The sequence below is a fragment of the Halictus rubicundus genome, chromosome 10 (genome assembly GCF_050948215.1).
Source record: "Halictus rubicundus isolate RS-2024b chromosome 10, iyHalRubi1_principal, whole genome shotgun sequence".
Taxonomy (NCBI): Eukaryota; Metazoa; Arthropoda; class Insecta; order Hymenoptera; family Halictidae; genus Halictus; species Halictus rubicundus.
The window spans coordinates 6,350,463-6,372,531 of record NC_135158.1 but is presented as its reverse complement, the minus strand read 5'-3'; the positions used below and the strand labels follow the sequence as shown (position 1 = coordinate 6,372,531).

Here is a 22,069-nt window from a genome sequence, read left to right as displayed (position 1 = left end):
ATTTGAATGATCTAAAACTAGCCAACTAAATTGAAAGCCCAAATCAGATCAGAATTTTGTCAAGCAGTACATACGAAGATTCGCCAAAATGATCCGTGACCTATTGTGCGCCGCGGTCGGAAAATCAAGGTTTCGTTGATTCAATTATCGATAGTTAGCAACGATACCGGCTTGTTGGAAAGTTAAATGATGTTCGAGCATTTCACGGAAACGTTTACCGGCATTAATAAGGCGTCTCGCGAGAAACTTCGACGAACTACCCAAGCACCGAGAAGTTGCGGGCTTCCGGAGATTATTTTGCGGATCATTCCGGATCGCCGCTTCCACGGGATCAAGGGAAACACCTCGGGAACCTCCAGAAACCCGCAATTTTCTTCGCGTAATTACTGTACATTTTCCTTTTAGCATTTCCCGGTAAACCATCCAAAAGATCAACATAAAAAAAAACTAATCAATTTTACAAAGATCCTCGCACCTTGAATTTCCCACATTTCGAGTCAGTAAGAAACTTTACCAGAATCTCCAGGACAATTACCGGAAGCCTGTTAACACGTTGACTGCGTTCACTGATTAATAATATCATTTGCATTAAGAGACGACATTCGCGTATAAAATGATAAATTTAGAAGGACGGTCTTCTGCGATGGTGATTAAATTAAATTGGATTTTTACACCGGAATCCTGAAAAGCACCGTGGCAGTCAACGTGTTAACAAATTTTGTGCTACACCTAAAACAAAATTTATTTTCGCTTCAGAAGTCATCGAAGGTGTTCAGATCTGAACGCGATTGCGCCCGGGGATCGGTGAAAAACATTTTCCGCGAACCTCTCCAGAAATTTCGCGGGCGTTAATGAGAGTCTTCGTTGACTCCCACGGCTGCCCCCGCGATAGGCAAACTGCAATATTGCAGTTATATATAAGTGCAGTAGGACGAGGCAGCCGCGCCGCACAGTGGGCAATTTGGACGAAATCGGATTCAAAATCAAAGAACTTTCGATAGAAATGAGGTAGAGCGATGAAACTTTTTTTAAATTAAAGCTGAAACTTTGTAGAATATGGGAAAAATAGGGAGATTATTACCGTCCAATCATTTCAACGAAAAAATGACTTCATTAGTTTTTGTCACGAAAATCTATTTTTTGCAAAATCCTGAGGTCGTAGACAAATTTTGAGACCAGATTTGAAATCAGCGTGAAAAAATCTATGGGAAATGATGTATAGCATGTTGAAAAAAAATTTCTTCCGCGCGTGGTATTGGGAAAACCACAATTTTCTTGAAATTGTGCAAGTTTAACGAATTTTCTCAAGGTTAAAAAGCGTTCGTACCATGATCTCCCTATTTTTCCCATATTCTACAAAGTTCTAGATTTCATTTAAAAAAAATTTCATCGCTCTACCTCATTCCTATCGAAAGTTCCTCGATTTTGAATCCGATTTTGTCCAAATTGCCCACTGTGCGCCGCTTTAAAACTTCGAAGCTCGGGCGCGAGTGAAAGAGCAATATAGGGGAGAGGAGAAGCTGGCCCGCGAGAACTAATTCAGATTGCATCCCGCGAGCAGCTTCGTAAAACTTGAAAATTAGATGACAACCGTGACGAGGGCCGATTAAACTTCCCTTATTTGCCCGCGCGACACTCTTAGCCCGCTCTTTACGCGTCTTCCGGCGCGGCGCGCGTCCGATGCGACGCCTCTGTCGCAAACTACTGTCGGATTACGAATTTCCGCACCATTCATATCCGAGCTCCGCCTGTCAGACGCGCGCCGCCAGCAGCTCGCTTCAATTTTCACTTCGTGGAACGATCTCGAACTTCCTTAACGAAGGGATTAATGATGGTTGTTGCTGGAATTAATTCGCTAATTACGAGGCGCGCGCAAAACTACGAATTTTCGAGACTTTCCGGAACTTTGGGGACTTCTCGACGCGCAATCAGAGGCGCGCTGTTAGACGTTCCATTTCGCAAGTTGCTATTCGATTTCGCTCTTCGAACAGAGACCGTAAAGCCGCTATTAAAAATTTACACGTGCATTTTGGGAGAAAAGCGAGAGAGGGTCACGAATTCGAAACAAAAATTAGTTAAAAGAAGTTAAAATATAGTTGGACTTGTTGAACTTGATCGGCGTATTGGATACCCGTGAAAAATCAAGTAACGGCCAGAAGAAGAAGAGGATGATTAAAAGCCGAGTCACTCACGAGTATCATGTTGTGCCGGGCGGTTCTAGCACTGGACACGTTGTTGGCTCGTCGATCTTCCAGCGACTTTTCACGAGTTTTTCCTTCCCGGTCTGCCGGATAATCCCAGTAAGGCTCAGCTAACGGTTATGAGAGTGTGAGCTCTTCGAGGCATCCTCTTATATAGTACCCCGGTGGTGGATATGCCCGTGCACGTTACGGACGCGTCCCCACCAGCGCGCCTCCTCTCTCGGTACCGGGGCCCTATGGCGCACCGCGAGGCCCTCGGTGCACGGGCAGAACTGCCGAGGATCACAAATCACCCCGAGTTCGATTTCCAAGCCGATAAATCAATGTTTATTGGCCACGGTACGAGCCGTCGATCTCAGGCGCATTCCGCCAGTACACCCGACCCCGGGATGTTATCGTTCGCTCTTCCTCTCGGCCCTTTTGCCTTCTTCGATTCGCAGACGTCATTTCGGAACTCTGACGGCGCCTGCCCTCGACAATTGACACGTCTCGCTCGCGCGTTTCCCTCTTATCATGATTCCCCGAACGGTTCGACGTTAGATCGACTCGGGTAAAACGCGCAGGCCGACCTGTCCAACCAGTGAACACTTGACCGCTTGCAATACTTGCAATAATTATAGTTATAGCGATTGTCGTTCAGAATTTCATAGAAAAGAAAAAAATACAACGACAAAATAGAATTTTATTTCGGTTTAACACGTTCGGCGCCGCGTCACCCATGTTTGCGTGACGGAATTATTTGTGCCGGTTTTAAAATGAATTTTTACGTTGATATGTTCATTGTACTAAGCTTGATTAGGATCTGCAACATGCAAGAAAGTTGGAGGATTACTCGGTATCATACATTTAATTTTTTGCAATTTTTATTTCATTTAATAACTTACTTTGATTTTATGGAACTTTTGGGGTTTCCAGTTGGGCGTTCAAAGTGTTAACCCGTTGCACTCGAAGCTATTTTAACTCCAAAACGAAACATTTCTTCCGACCTAGAATGTTTCCCTTCTATATATTTTTTTTTTCATGTTGTAGGTACGAAAATGGTGAAATTTACTCGTACAATACCGAAGTGTTTAGTAATTTATTAAATACAAACAAATGTAATAATGTAAAAAATATTTTGAATAATGATACCGCAATTTTTAGTGGCGCCTTACAGTCGCCATTCGAGTGCTAAGGGTTAAGGGGGCCGGCAGGCATTTGGCCTTGACTGTCACGCTATGTTATGCTATGCCTTTTTTTCTAGACATTTTACGTCTTAAATAAGTACGTAATCAATTAAAAATGCATACCACCGTGTTTGTAAATGTCTTTGCTATGTCTGTATAGAGCCCTTTTTTCGATACGAACACTAAATCTCGCGAAATTAAGAGAATCTCTCAGCGGCAGCCATCTTGTGACGTCATACTTGCTTCAGAATTCGAATTTTCTGCCGAATATTACAAATTACTCCACGATGAGGTAGAAATTCGCAATTTGGGCTCTATACAGACATAAATTGGACTTTTAGGAAACACAATTGACCACTTCTAAACTGCTCATTGCAATATTGAAGCGATAGTTTGAAAAGGTTTTGACCCATGCATACGTATACGGATTTCAAACCCTGCCGGCCCCCTTAAAGGAAATTAATAACATACATACAGGTATCTGACATTCTGAATCTGTTCAGAATATTCTTCGAAGAAACTATGAACTGGCAAGAACTTCTAATCGCTGCCACCATAAAACATATCGCGGTGCAAGGGGTTAAAACGATTCGGAACAATTGAAAAATGTCGATAGATTATTCAGTAATTAGACTGGGGATTTTTATTTTGCCTGAAAATTGTCTCCATTACAGCAGTTGCGTCTGTTTGCTTTTCAAAGAATGTTGACAAGCTTGATCCGCCAGTTTTCATCGTAAACGCGTAAAATGCACAGACTACAAACAGCGTATCACAAGATTATTATTATTAGAAGATCTTTCCTGAACGGTACCCGTCTTCATCCCGGAGCCCTACATGGTCCAGCCAGGCCGCTCTTCCTAGAACCCTAAAAGGGTTCACTGTCCAGCTCGTAACGCCGACGTCCACGTAATTCTAATCACTGCAACCATAAAACATATCGCGGTGCAAGGGGTTAAAACGATTCGGAACAATTGAAAAATGTCGATAGATTATTCAGTAATTAGACTGGGGATTTTTATTTTGCCTGAAAATTGTCTCCATTACAGCAGTTGCGTCTGTTTGCTTTTCAAAGAATGTTGACAAGCTTGATCCGCCAGTTTTCATCGTAAACGCGTAAAATGCACAGACTACAAACAGCGTATCACAAGATTATTATTATTAGAAGATCTGTCCTGAACGGTAACCGTCTTCATCGCGGAGCCCTACATGGTCCAGCCATCCCGCTCTTCCTAGAACCCTAAAAGGGTTCACTGTCCAGCTCGTAACGCCGTCGTCCACGTTACGACACGCGGTTATCGGCAAAAGGCAAGCGTAGTCGTTCGAATACCGGCAGTGTCCTCTCGACTAGAAAATGTCCGGGGGTCGCGCCCGTTATCGTTATCACCGCGTGGAACTGGAAACGCGGAACTCTCTCTGAAGAGAGACGCCGTGGTCCGCGCGTAGGTCGTCCCCCCTGGCAGAGAATTTATGGTCGCCTTGTTGTCCCGTCTCGGGACAACGCGGACGCGTAACGAGTTCATCAATTCCATTGGTATTACTCACGGCAGCGGCGCGAGTTAGGATCTTTCTCTTCTCTCTCACTCTCTCTCTCTCTCTCTCTCTCTCTCTCTCTCTCTCTCTCTCTCTCTCTCTCTCTCTCCCTTTCTTTCGCCGTTTCTTGCCGGTCTAGCGCAACAAGTCGCCCGATGAGGCGGATTTTTCATAGCTGTTTCTTTCCCTAACGGCCTAGCACGTGGGCGACTCGCGTTGGTTTTGACATTGGCACTAAACACAGCGCATTAATGGCCGTCGTTGGGCCCCGTACCTGACACGACGCAGCTGCGTGCCTGGCATAGAAACGAGGAACCCACCCGATGGGAAAAGGAACCGCGCCGCGCGTGAAATACGCTGCGATTGTCTAACCGCTATGCCAGCCGGTTAGGCGAGCCTCGAGGAAGCTACCGGTGCCAGATTTAAGGCCATCTTGCCCCGCGCGAGCTTAAAGGGATTCCTTGTTTCGCGATTTTTCCTGCACCGGAAAACGCTCGGGCTCCCCGCCGGCAGAATTGAATGGTTTCTGGCGAAACGGAACCTGCCTCGGAATTGCTATGGTGCAGGTGCTCCCATGAAAATGTTCGGCTCCCAGAAAAATTGTCTGTTTCATTTTTACAAGACCGGGAACCCCATTTTCTTTCTTTCTTTCTTCAATAATGTGTGTAAGTTGAACATAACATATAAATCTCCTTCGATTCATGCTTGACTGGTGGTTTGCGACGTACTGCGATTTGTTTGTTGAAACGGTAATAGTTAGACGAAATATTCAAACTAATTTAGATGGTGAAACATGTAACATCGCTGTAATTTTATTCGTAATAAGTGAAACTGTGTCGTTGTATGTTCAAAAAGATTTATGAGATCAGAAGAAAATTACTGGCCGCCGGACGTCGGCAGATTTTTAAACATTTTCACTTTTCAGTGCAAAAATGAAGCCGGCAAATTAGCCAAATCTGTCAAACGAAGTACCCAGACAATTATCTGGTAATTAGTTTTGATCCATCCCGGACCGTTCTACTTTCAGTTTCAGATTGAAGAGAGAACCTCGAGAAGACAGGGAATCCAGGATGGCGTCCAGAAATCCAGCCGCTCGGAGGTCTTAAAGAGCCAAAGTCAATTTTATCTCATCCGGTGCTTCGTTTCAGTAGCATAGGATCGTTTCGTGGCCGTTGTGATCTCAATTAGTCCGTGCTTCAAAGTAATTGTCCTTCCGGGCTATTCTAAGCTGCTTTCGAAAATTACGAGCTTGCAACGATCGACCTGACGTCTTTATTACACGCCGCTGTATACGTGTACACGCGTGCCTAAGTATATATTTGTACGTGTGTGTGTTTCTCGCTCGTAAAACTTACCTCCAGAAATGATCCCCGGGCTGCACGCCTTTTACCGATATTTTTTCTCCGTTCCCGTTTTCTCTTTCTGTTCACATGCCGCAATTATATTTCTCTCTCGATGGACCCTGATCACGCGCGCACGCTGCACACGCATCGTTGCACAAAAATCTCCCCGAAGCCTCCTCGTAACGATCCCCGGAAATTATTAATTTCATAAATTGTAATCCCTCCGTGCGGCGGACGAAATACTGCCGGAAACGCGTTCCTTTGCGTTCTCTGCGAAATTCAAGGCTTCATTCCACATTAACGATATTAAAACCTTGTGGAGAACCGGGTAAACAACCCGTTAACTATGCAAGCCAATTTTTAGCATTCTTTATACAATTTTGTACGTACATTGTGCCGCAAGAATTTGTAATATTTTATAAATGGCGCTGTGTCAGGTCACACAAAATCGAAATCCCTTGTTTGATCATTAGACAGCGGATTTTTATGCGAAATAAAAATTGTTTACATCGATCACGAAATTACTTTATAATTATCTTGATAAGCTGGTATTAATACATTGAAGCTTTTAAATTCTTTTCAAGAGGAATCTGAACTTTATCAACAACTTCTGTTTCGTACAGTATGAAAAATTTGGATTTTAACCGGAAAGGGGTTGAAAGTGAATACTATGTATACCGATTCAATTGTTTCAGTTTTCCAGGGCATTTCGAAAGCCGCGGATGGGTTGGAATAGTATTACCATGCTAGGAAAGTAATAATCTCGGTGAAATATTGAATTACGTTATAAAACGTAAGGTTTTAAGATGGCCGAGGTTTTTTGCGCGATGTATAGGGGCGCAGTTGCAGCGGACGCGCGTTGCACCGCGGCGATGCGTTCACCGAGCCGATGCACGGCGGGGCAATGTCGTAAAGAAAAAATTCGCGGGCCGAGAATTACGAGCGAGTTGGCTGGGACAAAAATAAAAGCCCGACAATAAATAAACGAGCCGTGACGCCCCGGACCCGTCTCGTGGAAAAAGAAACGGAGATCCTGGAATTACGTTCGCCGTGCGGGATTATATGTGTCGCTTGTCCTTAATGTAATTGGTCGACCGTGTTATCGATCATTCGACGAACAGAAAGCTCACCGGTTTCATTATTCTTTCCTTCCTTTTCTTCTCGTTTTTCGGTTCGGTTCGGTTCGTCCCGGTCTTGCGCTCTTCGACATTTCGTTCGCGCGGTGTAACGATCTCGTCCGCAATTTTTAATCACACGCGGCAGCAGGGTTTCCCCTCTTTTTTCGATTTAATTATGATAGCATTTTCTGATCCCCAGCCCGGAGGTACTATATCCCCGACGTGGAAATTTCACCGTTCGGACGGGATATCGACGCGAGATTCGTTTGTGCTACCAGTTCCCATTTCAATCTTATCGCGACCGGCGAATTTAATATTTCAGTGTGATAGGCGCGGAGCCACGCGGAAAAATAATTCTGAAGCAAGCTGATCATTCTGAATAATTCATTCGCTGTGGAGTTAGAAATCATTTCTGCTGCAGACAGTGAACAAATTAGTGAGCGTGCATTTCTTTAGCTTTAGACATTAAAATTATAAAGGACGTACGAATTGTTTTATTTAAAATACAAAGTGACATTTTTCTAGACAAATGTTTCTAAGAGCCGTATAAAATTTAAATGTTCTTCGCCTACGTAAATCTGGAAGATAAAAGCAGAAATGGCTTCGTAAATCAACGGTACACGAAATTTAAATGAATAGAGTGCAGAGCTTCATTCATTAGCACTGTACAGAAATCTCCAAATGTGTACAAACTGATAAAACGGGTCCCCTCAACTTTGTTTTTCATTTACTCGAGCCGCTCGCGAAGCGGAATCTTATTTAATCCCAGTTTCTTTCGGTACTCCCATAAAAGTGCAGATTCGCGTGAACTTTCGCAATCTACTAATAAAAATCTTTCTCCTACGGATAATAGACAAGAAGTTCGCCATCTTTTATTCATCCTCCGGAGCTTATCTGCAGCGAACTTTACCGTAAAGCGCTCATTCAAGATAGCACAGTAAAAAACGATGGACCCTCCTGTTAATTCATTACCTCTTAAACGACTCTAGTATTCACGGCCCTCCCGGTACATTTTAATGACCGGAAGTGTTTAAAACGTCGTCCTAATTCGACGATTTATAAAGATCGTATTTTCCATGTTTTTCTTTCTTTTTTTTTTTTATTTTTCTCATGATTTAATCGTTTAGAAACGTGTTCCCAAAGCGGTTACAACTATACCATAACTTTGAAGAAAATGATTAATATTGCGTGCAAGAAATTTGAGTACATTCTCCGAACGTTAGTTAATAAATGCACAAAGTTTGTAGTTATAATACTGGATAGCTTTCTTTCAAAAAATTCGCGGATTGCCTTAAAGACTCCTTAAACAATAAACTCTGCTGCACCCACTGACGTAACTCCGAAGAAAATGATTATTGCAGCTCATAAAAATTCCAAGTACATAGTCCGAGCGTTAGTTAACAAGCACACTGAATTTGCAACTACAATCTCCGACACCTTTCATACAAAAAAAATTCCCAAAGCTGGCCTTACAAACAAATTGGACCGCGTCAGTCCACAAAGACCTCTCGAACGACCTTCAACCGATCCGAACGATGAGAAATGTTTAATGCAACAATTTATTATATTACCGAGCGATGTGAAGAGGGTGTCGGGAACTCTCCCGAGGCTAAACCACAGGATCGAAGCTACGCGACACCTTTCGATCATCCCGGATCAGCGAGGAACGATGCGGTGGAGAAATGGACGGTGGAAAGAGACAACGAGCCGAAATAAAAAAAAGAGAAGGATCGTCTTCAAAGGCGAGATAACTGGAACGAGGTGCGACGCCTCCGGCCCCCGGTCGTTCGGGATAGCGAAAAACGTGGCGTCAAAGAGAAAAACCCGACCTGGCCGGGGCGATTGATCTTAATTGATTGGCGTGCAGGCCCCGGTAACCTTGCGGTTTTATCGGCAACGTGTTAGGCCTCTCGTGGGAGGCAGGCCCGATAAAAGTTCCCCGGGGTAGCCGGTGCCCTGGCCAATCAGCAAATGGAATCGTTAGTTAGCCCTGTAATCTCCGATCGGACGTTAGTTCTTCCTTGTAGTACACGGCTCCGTGGAACAATCGTGATTCACGATCGCGTTCTCGAGCGGGTCGGAGTCGTGGATTCGCGCTGTTTATCGCGGCTCGCGGACCCCGTACTCGCGGCCAATTAGCGTATCATTTATCGATCCCTCATAATCACCGGACCAACGGTCACCGAATTTCCGTTCTTGAACTCGCTCCAGTTTCGATCGTTTCGAGATGCGAAACGCAGCGACGAGGAAGTAAGTCTGCGGGATTTTATGATTCCTCAGCTGTTCCGAAAGTGCAGTGGTTTCTCCGTGTATGTCGCCGAGACCTGGCTGATAAATGTCGCGGAATTATCCCCACTACCGCGAGGTATACTCCACGAGGAACCGCGAAGCTCGAAAGGCTTCGGACTCCGAGGAGAATCCGAAGAGGCGAAGAAAAGTTCGCTGTGGGTGAAAAAAGATTTTTATTTTTATTATTCATTTGCGACCGACGGCGTTTCTGTCACAAATGCGAACCGGCAGAGCGTTCGAACATTATTTCCTTCGGCCGGAGATTATCCGAATGAAATCGCGGTCTTGATTAAAATTTCGCCCGCGCCGGCGTGCATAATGCATGAAAGGTTTCCGCGTACCATTTTCGGTGGGTGCAGCCGATAAACAATTGGAAGAAGAAAGGACGGTGCTCGGCATTATTTTTCGTTCGGTTCGCGAGCGAGGGGGGTTGCGAGGGGGTCTCCTTTTACGGTGGCCGGAATTTTTCTTGCGTCCCTCGGTTTCCGGCGGAGTCGATTTCGATTTCACGGATGGCCCATTGAATACAAATCGATCAGGGTATCTCGGTGTCGCCTATACCCGTCACAGAAGCTGCATCCGCGACGTAAAACCCGGCTGATTTACGGGTGAGACACTCGGGGCCGATGCACCGATCCACCGATGCACCGATGCCGAATAAATAGTTCTCTCTCCTGGATCCTCTCGGTTTTGGCATGCGAACCGCGATGATTTACGGTTATTTCGAGTAATACACCATAAATTCCGACGTTTCTGCCCGATAAGGCCGGTGAATCTGTTCCCACGCGAATTCACCTGGAACTGATACAGAACCGTCGCGACGGGATCGATTCCTCCACCTCTTCAAATCAATCCTGATCCCTCAAATCAATTTTTTTCATCGCGTTCTCATAGAAATGTAACGTAAAATTCAAGCTTGATATTTACCTCCCAGATCTGATTTAACGTGATCGGACGGGGTCGGATTGCAAGCGACTTGTGCGTCTAATAGAAAAGATAAGGGTTAATGAAATCAAGTTACAGTTGAAAATTGTCTAATTACAAGACATAGGAGCCAAGTAGGAATTTATTCCTCTCCTCGAGAGAATTGTTAACCCTTTGCACTCGAGTGGTGACTCTGAAGCACCACTAGAAATTGTTGTGGCATTGTTTCAAAGAAATTACAAAAAATACTACAAAATATTTGTTACATTACAAAATTTGTATTTAATAGATTACTAAACATTTCAATATTATATGTAGAAATCGGATCAGTTTCGTATGAATAATATGAAAATATTGAAGAAAAATGGAAGAAAAATTTAGTTTTAGATTGAAAACAGCGCCGAGTGCAAAGGGTTAAATTGCAAGAAATGTTTTGATACTCTTAAATTCTGGTGATCTCTTTATCGTGTGAAATTGCACCAAATCATTTTTGCCACAGATGCATAAAATCCGCAGTCTAAACGTTTACAATCGAGTGCATCCATTTGCCCGGGAAAACCAGAGGTCAGGTAGGTCAGGTATGCTAGGCAGGTCGGACGCTGAGGGTGTATAAACGCTAGACAGAAGAAACAGGGTAACCAAATTCTGTCGTCAATTCTGCGAATTCTCGCGACGACCTCGTCCTCGCGTGCGAATCTGATGGCGATTGCGCTGAAACCGCCGGGATTATCGCCGACCGGCACGGAATAGAACCTGTCCGTGTCTGTACGGGTAAGACAGAGCGAAATAGCAGCGTGGCGTCGAAATGATCGCCGAACTGTGCCATTCGTCTCGAATCGCCGTGTGTAAACGGTGATTTTCTCGTTGCCGGTCGCGGGGTCGTCGACCCGATAGAAAACGGTCGGGACTCTTCGGAAAAATCGGCGAATTATTGCGTGCCGTGGACATCTTACACGTGACTATCGCATTCGCCGGCCAATATCACGTCTCACTTATTCGCGTTCGGCGTATCGAAGCAGGAAGAATTTCCATCTCCGCGGAGATACCGCGAAAGGGGGGCATGGGACGAGGGAATAAGAGAGAATAAGAGAGAATAAGAGAGAATCGAATGGTCGGCGGCCAGTTTGTCACGAGCCCCGGTCGTGGGAAATGCTGCGGAACCCTTGACCTTGAACACCATACCGATCGCTATTATCCGGAATATATTACGGCATTAAAGTACCGCACACGCTGGGATCGCGTGTCCAATAAGACGTCAGATTAGCCTTTGCCGGGCCTCAAACATCTCCTCGCCGTTCCTCGGCGCAGACGCACGATGAACCTTGAGGATTAGCACTGAACCCGCTGGTGAACCCTGATCGAGCCCCGATCATCCCGAACCTAACCGTTCCGCTATCGGAAGGTCCGTTTCCCGAGGCGATGAGCTTTCGGATCGCTCGGTCCGGCTCTTAACACTGCGGAGCCGCTCAAGAATTGCTGATGGTGCTCAAGAATTCCATAAAACCGAAGTCTCCGGTCGTAACCGTAGATAATTTTGCTGATTGGATGTTCCTTTCGACTCAGCGCGTCGCGTTTTTCTTGTTACCAGCGACATTTTCTATCGGAACGTCCACAACTGGCTTCTAGATCTTGTTGCTCGCGGTTGTGTACGATTTTATAATAGTAAGTCAATGATATTTGTCAAATAGGTGCCACTGTGCTACAATATAATAGAATGTAATACATAATGTACCGGAATGTACTGTAATATATTAGAATATAGCATAATATATCAGAATACAGTGTAATAGACTTGAATGACTAGAAGGACAATATACTAGCAACGATACTATAACATACTGAAATGTAACATAATATATTAGAACATAGCATAAAATTCTAGAATGTACTAGAATATATTAGACTACAGTAAAATTCACTAGAAGAGTTAAGGGCCAAGATAAGGTAGAGTGACCACGTTACCGACAAAAATAGTCGAAAAATGGTTTTACTTGCCTGAACTTTTCGTCCTTATATGAGAATATTTTTCACTGCAAAAGGGCTCATTTGAAAGAGGTGGGTTCAATCTAGCTCGCGCTGGTCATGAGCTGACGAGATTATGCAGACATTTGGTAATATAAGCGATAGAAGTAGGCCAAAAATGAACGATGTGCATGCCGTGGAATCCAAGCATTTGTACGCCATTGGATGAGTTTTCTGGGTGAAATCGAGAGTAGCGCGCGCCAGAAAATATTATATCAGACAATATTGTCTTGATTCTCTGCGAAACAAAGCCAAACACTTGAAGCACGTTTCCGGCGTCAGAATTCATGATATCGATAATACAGATAAAAAAAGTGTGACAAGTTTAGTCACAGACATGAGACATAAGACCCGTCGGATCAAAACGGATCTGAAGTCAGTGGCTGAAGGCTGTGAATGGAAATTATACAGCAGTAACCGACCTGCTGACTCTGAAAAAGTCACGTGGCTATCCGGTGCCCTTAATAGAACATGTAAAGAACGTCCGTGACTCTTGCACACCTCTCGAAATCGGTGTTTCGAAATCTCCCAATAGATCAACTCACCTGGATCGATCAACAAGCTGCTCGCGTAAAAGGAGCAGCGACCGGGCATTTTCGGAGCGGCGGAAAAAAAAATTCCAAGTTGGCCCGACAAGAAAGTGATTACCCATCGATCGGCTGTCATGCGTGCCGATGCGTGCCGGGACATCTAACTAGCAGCCAGGCCCGAACCCGTTCCGAAACAACAAGTCCGGGAGGAGATCGCGCGACGCGACGCGACGCGACGCCGCGCCGGTGTTCGTTGAAAGTCAATTTTCTGAAAGAGGGGGCGCAGCCCAAGGCGACGACGACGGCTTCGAAAAAACGCCGAAGAATCCGGATCACCTTCCACCGTCAAGTGCGCGGCCAATCCTGGAGCTGCGGGGGTCAAGGAACTCGGGGGGCCCGAATGACTGGTAAGATTAGAACCGCGAGAAGCATCGCGCCGCGATCTCTTAATACGCGAGGCTCGCGCCTGCTCGCTTAGGGCAAGGGCACGTTCATGCACGGAACTACGATGGAACCCGTAAAGGCAGGTTTATGCTAGCCGCGCATGGGCCGGATACGGCGAAGATACCGTCGAAGCACGTTTCGCTAACACCTCCTCGTCCTGTTCAATTATTACTTGGATAAAAGTGTTCGATCAATTTAATCAATTTTCCGTGATCTGTCGAGCTTTGTTTAACCCTTAAGTGCATAGGTAAACTAAATATCAGTAATATGAATGCGTACACGGGGTCCATTGAGAACCCCACTTACCGAATTCCTTGCTAACTTTGATCACAGCAACAATTTATTTCTGTAAACTTTCTGTAAAACTGTGAAATTTCTGTAAACGAAAAATGGCGCGGCTAAATATGTTAACACAAAATCCAGCACCGGGGTCCTTTGCGGACCCCACTCGTGCATTTAAGGGTTAACCATCTCACTGTTTACGTAGACACCGTCGTGATCGTTATGTTAACGCGTTCGTTACCACCCCCACACTTCAGTGGCGTCACGATCTCGTAGTTCAAGGGGTTTAACAATGTTATTATTGGTCAAGTGTTCTAAGATTTTGTCTACCTGTTTAACCCGGTTACTGTAATTTTCATGCTGAGAAAAACGGTGTGAGAATCCGGGACAGTAGTTTGCAGCGGCACAGATATTCGCAGAAGAGAAGCATAGAGGTGACGGAGGATTCCGAATTCGATATAGCTACATCGAACGGGTTGATGATCGGTTAGGGTAAAGCACCGCTCCCCTTTTCGCGCGGAACTCGTTTCGCACGGTTCCATCTGCAATAGTTCGCGAGGCACTCGTGCCGATGCGTGGGCGTGACAAACGACCCGTGGAGAGACGACGGAGCGTTCGCGGCTGAATCGCTTGTGGTTTCTTCATTATTCCACCGGCTCTCTCTCTCTCTCTCTCTCTCTCTCTCTCTCTCTCTCTCTCTCTCTCTCTCTCTCTCGCTCTCGTCCGTCCGAGCCATTTTAATTTCGACGACGAAACCGGAATCGAATCGGCCAATAAAACCGTACACCTTCGTATACGCGCGTCTCGCGTTCCATCGGCGACATCCTGGATCCTGGATCCTAGATCCCGGATTCCCCGGGACGGTCGCTGGAGAGCAGAGTCTTGTTGCTGAAATGCGTCTGCATCGTCTGCGTAATCGGTTCAGATTAGATCGTCCAATTAATTCTGGGAATCGTTTCCGAGCCTCTTTATGGTTCCTTTTTGGGACGGATGTGTTTCGGACGGTTTTTTTAGGCATCCTCGACAATTGGCGTTCGTTTTTAATTGGTTCTTTCTGTGGATTTCGCAAATTCTTTAGCGACGGGGACGTCGGACGCTGCGAACTCGAATGTCTGCAATAAATTTTTCGCGATACTCAATTTTCCTGCGGTTCTTCGTGCAAAATAAAATCAACATCAATTACTAAAAAATAAGAGATGAACTAAATTACCGGAATATTTAATTTGATACAGACTTCACACAGAATACAGCGACTTTAATTTCGAAGGTTCTGAAGCAACGAAAAATTCGGTTCTCCAATCAAATACGTCCGTTTGCAAAATATGCGAGCGACGAACAGTTCGCCTAAGATTTACTTCGCGTCCGAGAAGAAGAGTTATATGTTTTTATTATCAAAGCACAGCCGAGCGACAAGTTCCATCGCCTAACAAAGATTATCTATCATCGTACGACATGAAAAAGCGTTACCGCTATAAGGTAATCAGTAAACTAATTTACTGATCTCTATTAATCATCGATTTTTTACGGAGGTGGGGGGGGGGGAGAGGAGGGGATCGGGTAAAGATTTCTCGATTTCAATGGCGAGCGCAGAACAGGTTTCCCCGTAGCCGGTGACAGATACCATACGTTAAATTCCGACTGGACGATCATAAACCTAAAGCCCGGCCGGACAGTTTTCCCAGTACCACCCACTAATGCCGCGGTCGTGTTTAAAAACGATTAACAACAACGTCGTTGGTTAGCCCTCTGCCATTAGCGAACGCGGAATCAATTTTAATCGGCAATATACGGGCGAAGGTTCGTAATAATATCTTGTATTGGCAACATCGACAGCCGATTAACCGGATAACAGCTCGTCGCCGAAGTGGTCCCGGACGGTGATTAAAATTCTCATTAAGCCGGAGCGCGGAGAGGATCGCTGGAACGCGTTTGTTTTATTCAGCGGTTGGTCCGACGCGTTTCGCGGATTGTGTCGATCACTGGTTAACCGTATGTTCGCCATCCGATTAGGACAGAATTAACGCAAATAAGTGGATTGGTAATCATGCAAAATGTGAATTTTCCAAGTCGATTATGGGAAACGCGAAATTAGTTTAAAATGTACTCTTCCTTTCAGACTTCCATGTAATGCTCCGAACACATTAAAAAGACTGTACAAATGTATTTTATGTGGCAGTAGGGACACAGGGAATGCATTGAAAATCGTTTGAAAAGACCGTACTTGCTGCCACAAAAGATAAATATGTACACCCTTTTTAATAGTTTATTTTTTTTTTATTCGCGTTGTACTTTTTAATTTTGCCACTGTTTCGTATTTTACAGAGTCAGGTTTTGCCATAAACAATTATCCAATTACAAATGCATAAATATTATTAACATTTTTTTTTTCTACTGGAATGCTAATAATCGGACGACCGCGCTTCTTCGAAAGGGAGCTTTAAAATATTCTTTAGAAATCCTTAGCTGTTAATCACGAACTTTTGAACAGTGTTTAAACAACTGCATACAGCTAACGGGTTGCAGCATTAACGATGTCCTACGCTAGTCGTATAAGTTTCAATGGTTGTAGTACTCAACGCTTTATCTACCAGTGTGTTAACAGGTTTCTCAACGACTATACTATGTCTGAAACAAGTTGAATTATCTTCGGTTTAACGAGTGTAAAAGAAAATGTTAGACCGTCTTTCGCGTGATAATCTGCCAGTTTATGGTTGACACTGCCGTTGGTATTGAAAACTTTTCAAAAGACTAACAGAATGAATACTATAAATAGTTTGTTGCGATCATCACAAATATACGAGATAACTGATTAAAACAGCGGCACGAAAAATTCACTTTTCAACCATGCAATGAACAATATAACAAAATCGCTAAAAATCCAATGTAGTTAGGCTCTTATTTAAAAATTCGTTGTAGTCTGTACCGATATTACCGACACAATGAAGTAAAAGAAAATGTCGGGTCGTTAGAAAACGATGGCGGACGAGAAACAAGTTAAGTCCCCCTCTAGTACCCGGGTCAAGGATCAAAGGATCGACACAGTCTTCACACACACAAGTCATTTTATTTTCAAGTGGATCATGAACAAATAATTTAAGACAATATCAAGCGATTCCGGATGCTGAAAATGAAGGGGGCGATGAAGAAAGAAATGACGTTGTCGAAAGGAGGACAAGCTATCAGCGGACGAATCTCGAGCAATCATCCGTGGACACTCTCGTCGCCGGTTCGCAAATGCAGGCGACCAATCCCGAAGAGAGTAACCCCTTGAAAAGGAATCAACGTTTCCTGAACGGAGAAGTCCCTCGGAAAACGGTGTTCCCTTTCCCAGCCTGTTCGGCGAGAGGTCGCAGAGGTCTGATCTTTGCACCCGTCTCGTGTATCGTTCTCGTTTCCCAAAAAGCACGCCATATTGTGTCTTCCGATTCGAGCTGCAGCTCGACGAGGTCTTAACGAAGGTAGACAGGCAGATTCAAGTTGATCTTGCCGTCTCCGTGGATCTGGCTGACTCCGTGGCTGGTGATGGTAGCTGAGGCTAGTTCGGCAGCTGGGACAGCTTCCTTGGCGACTGGGACCACCGGGACGGTGTTCTCCACTAGGGACAGACTGGGCACAGCTAGAGGCTGGACGACCTTAGCCGACGGATGGATCTGGCTGATGCCGTGACTGGAGATAGAGGTTGTGACGGAAGCTGTGGCCGGGACGAGTGCTTCTTCGGCGATCACCTGTGGTATCAGCTGGTTCAGAAGAGGCACAGCCTGCTTGGCGACCAAGGCGGGCGATTGAACGAACACGAGCGGCTCAGGGTTTATTTTCACCGCGTCCTTCAGCTTGGCTCCCTCGATGCCGAGCAGTTTGTGAAGCTCGATGCGGTTCCCGTGATAGGAGGGTATAGAGGTCAGCTCGGGCACGATCTGGTATCGGGTCGAGACAGAGACGAGCTGCGGCAGACGTAGAACATCGATTAGCTTGTCCTTGCCGGCGTCCTCGACACCCGACTGCTTCGCGTTGGCGTTGTTCTGGATTTGATCTTGACTCTGACGGATGGGTGTCAGACGAATCTCGCTCGCCGGGATCAGCGTCTGGAAAACGGCATACGGGTCCAGCTTGCGCAGAGGTTCCGGTGAATTTGGTTCCACGCTGACATCTTTGTGGATCTGCACCTGGCTCTGATAGGACGTCGAGAGAGGCAGATCGTGGGCCAGAACAGCCTCCGGCGCCAGGATCGTTTTCACGCTGGCCACGTCCCCTACCTTCTTCTCGCTCTGGTTCTCGCCGATGTCCAAGCTTCGCTTCCTGCGGCTAGATTTCGCTGCGGCCGGTTCCTCCGGCTTCGGTTGTTCCTCGGGTTTCACGTTCCGAGCGAGGAGTATATGGTTCACCGACTCTACAGCCAGGTTGTCGTCCGTGGGCAAATCCGTCGAGGCCACGCGGAAGCCGTAGTCGTCCGCCACGTAGAACACCGACTGCAGGTTACCGTTCGCGTCCACATAGCTGTAAGACCCTCGAACAACCCCGTCGGCGTCTTTGATCTCCTCCTTCGCCGAGGGGCCGCCGGCGTAACTGTAAGCGTGCTCACCTGTCCTCGTGTTCTGGTACTGATGGTACACCGGAAGCGGGCTAGCCAGGTACGCGTACGGTAGCAGATTGAACTGCGCGCCCGAGACCAGGCCCAAGCCTGCGATCAATGGAATCTGCAAATAGAACGATGGCGGTCCTTCACTGTCGTGGGCGAAGTCGCAAAATTGCTATTCTGTTCAACGTTCTGTTAACCTATTCGGTTAACAGATTGCGGAAATACAAAGGAAGAACACAGTCGACTGGTGGGGGAAAATAGTGATAGGGATGCTACATTCTTCGTAGTGTGTCGAACGTAGAAGATTAAAAAAATACCTCGATTTTGTAAAAATAATCTTTCATTTCTTCTGCTTCTGACCGTATCTACATTCTAATTGATAAACAACGTCACTGTTTTTTTTTCTTTTTGTTCGATCGGTAGAAAGACTGGAATCGTTCGATCCATAGTTTTCGAAACATACTCTATAGAAAAATGTCTAACTCGTGTAAATTTGATTATTTCTACTTGAAACAAAATCACACGAGTACTTCATATACCAATGCATATGAGCGTAAAATTCGAACGGAAAAGGTTCGATAGAGTATACCTAAAGGTTCGTGCAAAAGCGGCCTCGAGGACCGGAATATTCCCTTAAGGGTTAGAAATCGGTGTTTTCGGCTCGATCGGAGTTTCCGTGCGCGAAGGGAGCGATTCCCTGGATCGAATAGAATCGTCGCGGGACACTCGGTTCCCAGAACGATCATCGACGGAACGACGGGAAAGCACGCTCGTGACTTTGGAATCCCCTCGAGGTTCTTCATGGCCCTCGACAAGGCCACATAGCCGACGGAATCGTTCGAATTTTACTCCGTGGCTGTCGATAGCGGCGTGTATTCTCTTTCTCGCCAGGCGAGCGGGGGGTAAAGGTTTTATACTTGCATGAGCCCCGGAGATCCAGGCTCCTCTTTACGATCCAATAAGAGACGAACGAGTAGCTGCCGACGACGTGGCGAGCGGAAAACACAGAGAGGCGAGAGCAGCCTCGGCAGAAGACGAAAAGGCCGTTCCCAGATTTTGTTTCTCGGCATTGATTTCGGCCCCGTTCCCCTAACCGCGACCGGGCTACGTTCATTTGAATTTCAACGAGCCGGCGAATCGAATCGGCACCTCTATTCGAATCCTATTATCGTGGCCGTGATTTTTTCGACATGGCGCGCACCGGTTTTTCCCGTCGCACGGAACTCGGCTAACATACTCGATACATATTGATTCGCTGCCGAATTTCGTAGGTGGTACGGTGGACTGCAACGCGATCACGAAATCGTTCTAAAAAAAAAACTGTGTACGTGTATCCGCTATGGCAGCGTGCGCGTAAAGTATTCTTAAAAAATTCTTTGTGCATTTACTGCACATGCATTATTGATCCCTTGCAGTACGATTTATTTTACAATTGCAGTGGCAGAACTTCTTCGCAGTTGATCATTTCTTAGAGCAAGAAGAAAATTGATTGTACGCCTGTATGTTCTTCAGCGGGTGTACACCAACGACAACAAAACAGAATTTTATTTCGCTTCCAAGGGAAATTAAGATTAATTATTAGACTCGCGTAACCGCTTTAGTACGACAAAAATCGAATTCTTCTGTAGAAAAGAACCGCGAGACTAATTGACGCATGCCACACCCGGTGACTTCGATGCACGGTTGACACCATCATCAGCGCGAGGCGTTACTGCGAGGATTGATGGTGGTGTACATTTATGGTCTATAAATTGTGCACTTGGTGATCGTACTTTCACCAAGGAACATCGCAAAATTCAATCTGAAGATACTTTACGAGCAAGAAACATTCAGCGTTTGTCAGTCTGAGTACACTTGAAAGAAAGCTTTTCTTGATAGCCAGAACGTGCCGAATGACTGATCGTATTGGAATGATTGATCATCAAATTACGATTAGAAGAAATTCTAACGAGCTGCGTACGAATATCGAGCTTGCCAATTTTAATTGAAAATACTGCTTCTTCTAAAAAAATTCAAACGCGATGACTCGAAACGGGACGCTTTCCTTTAACAATTAAATAATGCTGGCTTAAAACAAGTGCGTCTCACGTTTTGGTCGCGACTAGCAAATTCAAGCAAACATTTAAAAATGTTCAAAAATACATTAATCCTTAACACTAGAACTACCGGACCAGTCAAAATGACTGGCTCCTAATTTTTTCTTTTACAATTACTGAAATTGTAAAAATGTTTTCATCGGAAATTTTTTAATGAACCTCTTCATTCAAGCACATACTACAATAAAAGTTGTATGAAGTCCGAATGGGCACAGTCTTGTCACTGTTACAAAGCAATGCACGTCAGTCGCATTTATTGCTCGGTAGTTCTGGTGTTAACTATATTGCGATCACCCTATTTATCTTGACGATTACTTGAAATGTATCGATATTTGAAGACTCCAACAAGCTTCCGTTTTGAAATCGAGCACTGCGTACCGAATCGTGCAAAACAAATATTAACCCTGAAATACCAGGGTCCGCTTTGACCCAGGATTAGAAACGTTCCATCAAAATTTTCATTCTGAAATTCTAACAGCCAGCTTACACTTTTATCTATTCAAAGAACTAGGGTGAAAAGTACGTAAAAGAGAATTTTAAGGGGTCCAGAGCCACGTCTGCCGTGAGATGTGTAAAGGTAAATGTGTTAAATGAGTTTTTGAAATTGAATAGAAAGTTGAACCAGCGTGTCTCCGAAATGTCGCCGGTCTCGTGTAAAGGGACAGAGTGGAGGTACTCACCAGTGCCTGCATCTTGTGTCTTGTGATACGTGTGACCCGAGAACCTCCTTGCTCGCCGAAGGACTGTTCTGTTTGTGCACCTTGCCTCCGATCTGGTTTTAACTTATATACATGGCGGAGGGGACGAGCGAGCCGTGTGGACGGTGTCTTCGAACCAGGAACCGAAGGAACCGTCGAAGGACAAGCGGATCCGTTCACCGAATACTCGGGGGACGGGATCCCTCGATCCGGGATCCGGATCCACGTGAATCGTCTTTTCCACGCCCTCCTCGGTCGCGTCGTTTCTCGCCAGACTCTCCCAACAGTTTCTTCGTCCGATCGGGCTCGGGCTCGGGTTTGGTTTTTCTCATTACCTCGCCGACCAGCTCTCTGAAACACTGCCACACAGCAGATGCCTCGAGCGCCTCTCTCGCGGACAAGGGTACGTACTCCGCGATCCTCCTGTCGAACATCACGGCAATTCCGACAAATTTACACAGAGTAATCTCCACGGAGACCTGCCATTACACGGCTGTTATAGACGGTAGCAAGAACTCTGCCAGCCAGTACATAAAACCGGGAAAATTTACAGCCTATGGAAAAAAGAGACGTAGAAGCGACCATCAGGGTCCTGTTAGACTCTAAAAATGTACTTCGCTTTCGTACCCTTCTTCGGCTACGGGTAGCATTAAGCTGTTCTAGCTACCACTTCATTTCTTTCTTGTTCCCACGAGGTTCTAGCTTAGTTCGTACTCCGGGTTTCTGTTTCACAGTATTTTGTATTCATTGTGGTTCGTGGATGATTGCCACGTTTATGTAAATTAAGAAACAATGATGATGACTACAACAGACAGTTGTAAACTATCTTTTCATACGCTCTTGTTATTGT

At 45.4% G+C, this 22,069-nt stretch overlaps 1 protein-coding gene across 1 annotated transcript; it reads right to left on the bottom strand.

Moving 5' to 3' along the window:
• Positions 1–17,265: 17,265 nt before the first annotated feature.
• On the bottom strand, positions 17,266–21,261 carry LOC143358463 (uncharacterized). Its single transcript, XM_076795637.1, has 2 exons — positions 21,202–21,261; positions 17,266–18,543 (listed from the first exon to the last, which is right to left on the bottom strand). The coding sequence occupies exons 1-2, from the start codon at positions 21,211–21,213 to the stop codon at positions 17,299–17,301; spliced, it is 1,257 nt and encodes a 418-aa protein (XP_076651752.1). The 5' UTR covers positions 21,214–21,261; the 3' UTR covers positions 17,266–17,298.
• Positions 21,262–22,069: the final 808 nt, after the last annotated feature.